The sequence below is a fragment of the Eurytemora carolleeae genome, unplaced genomic scaffold (genome assembly GCF_000591075.1).
Source record: "Eurytemora carolleeae unplaced genomic scaffold, Eaff_2.0 scaffold1692, whole genome shotgun sequence".
NCBI classification, from domain to species: domain Eukaryota; kingdom Metazoa; phylum Arthropoda; class Copepoda; order Calanoida; family Temoridae; genus Eurytemora; species Eurytemora carolleeae.
This window is the reverse complement of record NW_019397576.1, coordinates 27,179-36,599: the sequence shown is the minus strand read 5'-3', so window position 1 is coordinate 36,599 and position 9,421 is coordinate 27,179. Positions and strand designations below refer to the sequence as shown.

At 30.1% G+C, this 9,421-nt stretch overlaps 1 protein-coding gene and 1 long non-coding RNA gene across 2 annotated transcripts; one reads left to right on the top strand and one right to left on the bottom strand.

The window, feature by feature from the left end:
- Positions 1-344: 344 nt before the first annotated feature.
- LOC111714995 (uncharacterized) lies at positions 345-4,136 on the bottom strand. The gene is made up of 3 exons (XR_002768145.1): positions 4,037-4,136; positions 1,358-1,455; positions 345-650 (listed from the first exon to the last, which is right to left on the bottom strand). It is a non-coding gene; the product is annotated as an uncharacterized LOC111714995 (long non-coding RNA).
- Positions 4,137-4,207: 71 nt separating this feature from the next.
- On the top strand, positions 4,208-4,900 carry LOC111714994 (histone H3.v1-like). The gene is made up of 2 exons (XM_023490224.1): positions 4,208-4,220; positions 4,476-4,900. Exons 1-2 carry the CDS (start codon positions 4,208-4,210, stop codon positions 4,898-4,900), a joined length of 438 nt encoding a protein of 145 aa, XP_023345992.1.
- The last annotated feature ends 4,521 nt before the right edge of the window (positions 4,901-9,421 follow it).

Below are 9,421 nucleotides of genomic sequence, written 5' to 3'. Positions count from 1 at the left end.
GTTAACGCTAAGAAAAAGGCAAAAATATTGCCATTATCCGTGCTGTTAGAGTTGTGTTGAAGTAAGTGTTGCCATTCAAACTATGCACAATAATAGCGCAAAACTTGATCAGTATTTGGCTAACAAAATGTGCAAATTTAAAAGTTATAATGTTTACATACCACAATAAAAATCGTAATGGTATGACCAAAAAGTTATTGTCCAGTGTCTCTTGTTATAGATATAAGAAGGATAATACAAATTTTGCGTATCATTGCGCTTAAAATTACCGCATGTATAGCAATAGATGTGCATTTTTTTAAGACTAGTTTTTTGTTAATTAGCATACAAACATATTATTTATTATATTTAAAGGCTATTTTTAACAATTGTTATTTTTTTATTTAAAAAAAGTTTTTACGCATGGAAACTCAGTCAACTATTTAGCTTTCATTCGGGAGAACTTAGACGACTATATTTAGAACATGTAAGTAGTTAGTAGAGACACAAAAACTATAAACTTAAAAACTAAATAATTACATTTAATTGGTGAAACTGAGTTCGAAACTGAAGACTCAGTAAGTTTCATACCAGGATATCTGAATCATCTGGTTAGTCCAATGGGGGGAAGAAGGCCAGCCACAACAATTTCTCGTCCGAGCCACATTCTCCTTGAAGATAGACTAAAGTATTGCAATGATTAAATCATGTTTGAATCTTTTGAGACATGAGGCTGTCAAACTTTATTTAGGTAAAACTTAAAACTCTTCTGCCTCCGTAATGGCCAACCTTTGTGATATAAAATAAAAAGTAAAATATTTGGCATACCTCTGCCTATCATTTTCCTCATGGAACCACCCGGAAAAAATTTATGGTTTTCACTATAATTAACAAAAAAGATTAAAGTTATGTAACCTCGGAATTATTTGCGGCATTCTACACCTGGAATATCTAAAAATGCGCGTAAAAAAAGGTGAACAATTTAAAGGACTTAGAACTAGAAAACTTTGATTCAATTGAGACTATTTTTTAGATTTACTAAAATTCAATATTTCATGTATGCCCTAACGTGGCCCGATTCTTGAAAAATAATTTATCATGGAAGACTAGCTCGGACGAGAAAAAGAGGAGAATGTGGCTCGGACTAGAAAATGTTGTGGCTGGCCTTCCTCCCCTCGTCCAATAAACGATGCAAAATATGAAATGAAAACCCACTTTTATATTTTACCAATTTATTCTTTTTTTACATTTTTATAAAATTAAATGGTTCTTACTTTTTAAATTTTGTAACGGTAATTGTATCTCATTTTTTGGGCATGAATGACTAGATACAGTTTCAATTTTTTTTTATTTCAGAGAGTTTTTTAAATATGCTTACCAGCTTTCCCAATAAGAGAGAAAATAATTCAATGTAGAAGAAATCAGTGGTTTCTCCGAGAATATTTATCCACACTAGCCGTTGGAAGGAAATCTAATCTTTTAAAATATATCTGTAATGATACTAAATCTATGTTTCATCTTCTAATATATATCGTGATAATACTAAATCTATGTTTAATCTTCTAATATATATCTGTAATAATACTAAATCTATGTTTAATCTTCTAATATATCGTGATAATACTAAATCTATTTTTCATCTTCTAATATATATCTGTGATAATTTTGAATTTTAACAAAGGCACTTTTTTGGACGTTGGAAAAAAACAAGCTAATGCAATTTGTATAGGTGGATCTGTTTCAACCAGTCAAGATGTATTTTTTACTCATCTGGAAGCAATCGAAAATTTGATAAATATTGAGTTTCCAGGTGTTTCATGGCAAAGCACTGGCTCATTAAAAATTTAATTTTTACAAAATTATTTGTATATTATAGTTTTTTTTATATTTTATATTTTGAATTTTGGTTTTTCTCAGATTATATATTCCATATGAAGTATGAGACACGTAAAACCTAGGATGATCATTTTAGGTACTTTTAAACTGTTTGAGAAGAAGTTTCTCTGCCTGAGTCTTTTGATCCTAAACTTACTAGTTTCTTAATTCAAAATAGAGCTAGGATGTAAATGTATAGTATTCACCCGTCTACAGGCAGATGATGAATATTATTTCTAGGGCTGACTAGGAAAGCAGATCTAAAATCAATTGAATCTATGTTTCATCTTCTAATATATATCTGTAATGATTCTAAATCAATTTTTCATCTTCTAATATATATCTGTAATAATACTAAATGTATGTTTCATCTTCTAATATATATCTGTAATAATACTAAATCTATGTTTCATCTTCTAATATATATCTGTAATGATACTAAATCAATGTTTTATCTTCTAAAATACATCTGTGATGATTCTAAATCTATGTTTCATCTTCTAATATATATCTGTGATAATAATAAATCTATGCTTTAACTTAAAAAATATATCTGTGATAATTCTAAATCTATGTTTCATCTTCTAATATATATCTGTGATAATACTAAATCTATATTTCATCTTCTGATATATATATATGTGATAATACTAAATATATATTTCATCTCCTAACATACATCTGTAATAATACTAAATCTATGTTTCATCTTCTAAAATATATCTGTGATAATAATAAATCTATGTTTCATCTTCTAATATATATTTGTAATAATACTAAATCTATGTTTTATCTTCTAATATATATCCGTGATAATAATAAATCTATGGTTTAACTTAAAAAATATATCTGTGATAATTCTAAATCTTTGTTTCATCTTCTAATATATATATGTGATAATACTAAATCTATATTTCATCTCCTAATATACATCTGTTATAATACTAAATCTATGTTTCATCTTCTAAAATATATCTGTGATAATAATAAATCTATGCTTTAGCTTTAAAAATATATCTGTGATAATTCTAAATCTATGTTTCATCTTCTAATATATATTTGTAATAATACTAAATCTATGTTTCATCTTCTAATATATATCTGTGATAATCCTTAATCAATGTTTTTTTTTCTAAAATATATCTGTGATGATTCTAAATCTATGTTTCATCCTCTAAAATATATCGGGATTATATTAAATCTATGTTTCTTTTTCAAAATATGTCTTTGATAATTCTAAATCTATGGCTTGATAATAATTATCTGTAAATAATAAAGTTATTATTTATGAACTTTCTTGTGAAAATTGTTGTAGTTAGGTGAGAATTAAGCTTGATCGATAAATTATTTTTAACTATTGTCTTCATACCAGAACTGGAACCTAATCACGCGAATTAGAATTAGAAAGGCGGTTTTATACCTAGAAATAGTTGAAAGAAGGAAAGAGGAGTATCCACCGGATGGGTCCAGCTAACCAACTTATATACTTGTTATTAAAAATGTTCAAGGGCAAATCAAAACAAGGTTTTCCTGTTTTTATAAATATATATTTTACAAAGAGTTAGAAGAGCTGAATCCTGATATATTAGTGTATGTATGCATAAACAACTCCAAGGATACAATCCATGATTTGGTTTTACAATTTTCCTTATCTTCTTAATTTACATTAATCATTTTTTTCAATTGCAGAAATTTGAATTCCTAGCTTGTAAACTTAAATTGCAGTCTTGTAAAACCGTACTGTACCATACTGTACCGTACCGTACTGTACCAAACTGTACCGTACTGTACCGTACCATACCGTACCGTAACGTATGGTACCATAGCGTACCGTACCGTACTAAACCGTAGCGTACTGCACCGTACCGTATTGTACCGTACTGTACCGTAACGAACCGTACCGAATTTTGACTTGTACCCTTCGTTGCCCGAATGAATTGTCCCTGCTCGTAAAGCTAATTTAATATTAATTTATGACAATTTTTCATGTATTTTATCAAATATAAATGTTCCAGACAATAATGATTTTTAAAAATATTTTTTTAAATATTGTAAGTAAAAAATACAAAATATAAACACTGACACTGTACTGTACATCCGGTGTGTTTACATTACATATAAGAACTAAACTGTACAGTGTATACTGGTTGCATATATTTGTTTAATGTACCCACTCCACTACCTTCAGGTTTCAAGGTTAAGTAGAATTGTGAAGAAAAATCTAGAAATGATTACTCCGCCGCAGCACCCTATTCGTCCCATATCAAGGATGTGAAGGCCAATGTGAAGTATTCTGTAAACTACAGTTTCTAAATAAAGAGATTAGGGTTGGCTCAGAACCGCAAAAAAATATATGATAAGAAAAAGTTACTTTATAAAAAGTGTTCGAAACGCAACACTTATTTCATTATTATATACGACACGTGGTTGAGTATCAGGAGAAAAGGAACTGAGTTTTTGCCACAAACTCAAATTTTCTACCCCTTAATTGTTTTTGCAATCCAATGGTTTAAACATTTGATATTTCAAAATTGAATCTTTTTATCTTCTAGAATTATCAATTTGAAAAATATCAATGGTATACAAAATTGGGTTGCAAAAGATATAGGGATTAGAAACAGGTGGAACAGGAGGAACAGGAAGAACAGGAGGAACAGGAAGAACAGGAAGAACAGGAAGAAACGGACGAACAGAAAAGACAGGAGGAACAGGACAAACAGAACGAACAAGAGGAACAGGAAGAACAAGAGGAACAGGAAGAACAGGACGAACAGGAAGAACAGGACGAACAGGACAAACAGGACAAACAGGACGAACAGGAGGAACAGGAATAACAGGAGGAACGGAAGAACAGAATGAACAGGAGGAACATTACGAACAGGAGGAGCAGGAGGAACAGAACGAACAGGACGAACAGGAAGAGCAGGACAAACAGAACGAACAGGAAGAACAGTACGAACAGGACGACCAAGACGAACAGGATGAACAGAATGAACAGGACGAACATAACGAACAGGAGGAACATAGGAAGAACAGGACGAACTAACAAGTAAAGCCAGAGCTGTCCAAAGGGTTAATCCGTTGTAAGGAAAACTAAGATTTACTGCGTATTGATGAATAAAGGTTAATGTTGCCGGATTCCTCTGCACCCCGAAGGATTGGGATTTATAGAAGATTCTAAGAATTTTAACCAGATTGCAATTTATTTAGTTGAAGAATTATCTACCTTTGGCATTCATAACCTGTTTTCATTCTTCAATCCGTGCTTCTGTTATTACTGTCAAGTTTTTTTTGTTCTTCATCAAAACAGAATCAAATTGAAATATTATTCCCATGAAAAATATCTGGTTATGGTTCACTACAAAATAATATTACCAGGTCGGAATAACCTGATCTTTCTCCCTGTAAGATCTATTATATAAAAAAACATGCTTTTTACTATTAAATCTTCCGATTTCAAAATAATAAAATTCCAAATATTAAAGGGAATATTCCTGGATTTTATCAGGAGGTATAGGACAAACCACAGTTATATTACAAGTTAAACGGTACCAATTAATTTTAATTTTTTAAAAGAAAACTTTTAAATAAAATCTACTTTGTTTGAGAAACTCAAGTTTTATTGAGGCATTTTTAGGTAAGGCTTAAGATTCGATTATCTAATAACTTTGTGTAAGTTTAACTGAAAAAAATGTTAATATTTGATGAATCGAAAATGTTTAAATCACCAATTTTTCCGTTAATTTTAAAGTTTTAAAAAATGCAGACCACACTTTGGAAAGCGCCGAAGTTAGTTGGTTCCAACTTTGTTTTTATTTTGATCATAAAATGTTAAGGACGATTTTAAAGCGTTGTTTATTTGGAATAACGCAACTATTTTAAAAAGATTAATAAATACAGAAATTATAGATAGATATCGATGTATGAGGACGGGTATAGAAATATGAAAAAGAAAATTGAATCCAAATTCCAAACGAAAGATTAAAATGGAGTTTTTTCCCAGTAAAACTTTCTCAAAGTGCACTTATTCTCAATGAAACTCTCTCAAAGTGCACTTATTTTCAGATAAACTTTCTCAAAGTGAACTTATTCTGAATGAAATTTTCTCTAAGTGCACTTATTCTGAATGGAAGTTTCTTTAAGTGCACTTATTCTGAATGGAAGTTTCTCTAAGTGCACTTATTCTGACTGGAAGTTTCTCTAAGTGCGCTTACTCTCAATGGAATTTTTCATAGTGAAACTTTCTCAAAGATTAATTACTCTCAAGGAAACTATATTAAAATACAACTAGTTTATACGACTATTTCATTTATTTGTTATATTTTCGAATTAGAGATAATGAAACTAAGAATGAAAAATATAATTTTTTATTCTTTGTAGAAATTCAATAACATGGGGAGGGGGGGGGGGGAGGGAGGGTTCATTTTTAAATACCTAAAATTACCCTTAGGGAATTCTATATCAGGGGAGAAAATAGGAAAGTTAAATAAATCAGTCACATAATAACGCAATTTAACGCTTACAGCAATCAATAAAACGAAATCAATGTTTAAACTGTTTTATATTTCCCCCTTAGACTTCTTGGCAATTTGTTTGTCAATTCTTTTTCTATTTTTATGTATTAATTAGGGCATAGTGTGCATAGTGTGGAAGTGTTTCCTTCTTTCAGTACTGTAACTAAACTGGTTTTATTGATCAAACAACAAATAAAGATCTAGAACTCAATCTAATCCTATTAGAACTATTTAAAGGGACTGTAGACATGATTTTAAGTGGTCCTCCATTTTAGAATTGTACATTGCAAATCTTTACAATGGTTACAAATTATTTTTATTCAATACTCATATCTTGTTTTCTATCTGAAAATTGATAGTTTCCAAATCATGTTTCTCTATAAAAGTGACTTGTGGATTTAAGCTCCAGGGTCAAAGAGAAAATTGTCAGAATTGAACACTTTTCCGAAAAGAAAAATGGCGCGCAATATTTTCCTCATTGTTGCTATGTTGCTATGTTCTTACATCGGGGGATTGCAACTCTTTAAACATTTTTGTAACTCTAAACTTAAAATCTGTCAATTTCTAAGATCAGAAGGTGATTTGTAAGATATGGTTGTTAAACAAAATTCTTAAAAAATTCTTAAAAATTCTTAAATTCTTGGTTTTAATTCTTATCCGAAAACTTTTGTTTATAGTAAACAGGACCTAAATTAAGAAATATTTTCTTTCACAAATGCCAGAGATCTTAGATATTTCAAAATATGATTAGTTTAAATGATAAAGTTTTACATCATAAGGTTGCAATGATATGGGGATTATAAATTTGAGTTAGTTTTGCGTGCCTTCGTTTCTATCTGCCATTAATCTTTAGTATTTCAACTATTTTTTAAATTCTCATTTTTTTATATGTTTTGGTTTTGTTAATGTAATATTTAGTATTCTATAAATGTTGAATAATATTGACAGTGGAACAAAACATGAAATATTACGTATTGTTTATTTTTTAAATTTAGGATATGAATTATTATTCCTAAGACATCTTTTGAAAGCATTCTTTTTGATAATTGTCTTAAAACATTTGATCAACAAAGGAACTGAAAACTTGTCTCGAACCCTAATTTCACAGTTATTAAATCTTTTGCACTTATTTTAACACAATATCAGGTTGCAATAAAATAAGGATTATGACATAAGAGATTGAGACAAGTGTTCAGTTCCTTCCAAGAATTAAAGATTAAAACACAACAGTTCCGTTTCTAATTAAACAAGTAAAAAAGGTAGCTAAATAACATTTAAAACAGATTTGGCTATTTCCTTGTCTAATTTTTTTGCAATCTTAAAGTAATAAATGTTTAATCTTGTGATCTAATTTAAGTAGATAATGTAGCAACATGTGTTTATTTAACCAGATATTGAGAGATGTGGATACATAGAGTAGTATAATACCTAGTCCTTGGCCCAGGCTCACCAGAATCAGGGATAAATATTTTTACAATTTTAATTTTATTTTCTGATTTATTAAAATACGTAAATCCTTAAAAAGCTCAGAAATTCTCGAAAAATTTGATAAAAGAATTAAACGCAAAAACAATTAGATTATTCGAACCCTGAAAACTACATAAAATACTTGACAAAAAGTTCTAAAGCAAACTGAACCTGTTTATACGTTAAGATCAGGCTGTTTTTACCCAGTGCAAGGGGGGGGGGGAAACGGGTTGGTGAAGATGATCAGGAGCAAACCTTCAATCCTACCCGTTTTCTAGAAGGATTAGTGGAGAGTTTTTTTAGGGGTTACTTTCTTGTTTTCTCTGATCTACCAATTCTTGAAAATCATAAAAGACAAGAAATATTATTTTGGTAAATTTTTCTATTGATCAGGTTTATTTGTTGAACCAAAGACGACATTGGACAATAGTAAATCCCAAATTAGTTTCCTTTAGATGGAACTATCGATTTCTAAAAGGTTTAGAGAGGTTATATTAGAGGTTTTTTTTTCTACCAATCCTTGAACATTCAAGTAGACAAGAGAGATTGTTTTGATAAATTTATATATTTAATTCCAGGCTAATTAGTTGATTAGTTGAAACCCAGCCGACGTTCAGCGATGTTAAAACAATCCTAAGGTTCCTGTAACTGTTCCCAGTGTGCGGAATGAATAACTCTGGGTGGCGGAGTCGGAAAAGATTCTAGGTTTAGAATTTAATTATAAAGGTCGATTAATCCGGAGTAGAAGAATACTTCGACACACCTGAGTGCTTGAAATCCTGTCTAATAAATAAATAAATAAATATAAATGAAATCATCTCAGAAAACCTGATATTTTGTGGAACTATTTAGGATCGGGGTTACAGGACTACGCGTAGTGCAGGGGAGCTAGATCATCTGCTTTAATTTTTTACAGGTTTGGAAGACAAAGGAAGAGAATTAAAACCTCAAAAACTTAAATATTCAAAATAATATTTTTTAAAGTTTTAAAACCTTCTTCAAGTTTTATTAATTCCTTTTCCCCTATTTCCCAATTTGGTTCCAAAACCACCCCAAAAATCAAAATATTCATTTTTTGTAAATGAGTGTTGCTTAGATGGTTTGATTTACTGAATTGAAATACTGTTGCTAATTGTTGCTAAAGGTATTGCGTAGGAGAGAATTAAGCGTAAAGATAAATACGCATTACGCAAGCATGTATAACGCGCATATATTCGCCTATACTTCTTAATTATGACAACTTGTTTTTTAGACTACAAAAATCGGGAGGAGACTGAACGCGGATTTCTTTATTGATTTAATATTTAATAAATAGATTTATTCATCTGCTTATTCTAAAATCTATTAGATTCAAGTACAGATTGACCTTTGCAAGTTAAGATGGTAGCGAACTTGGCAGACAATTGAATTGTCAAAGGGAATGTCAGCATAATTAAATTATCATAGAGACTAGGGAGTGTCAGCATAATTAAATTATCATAGGGACTAGGGAGTGTCAGCTTAATTAAATTATCATAGGGACTAGGGAGTGTCAGCATAATTAAATTATCATAGGGACTAGGGAGTGTCAGCATAATTAAATTATC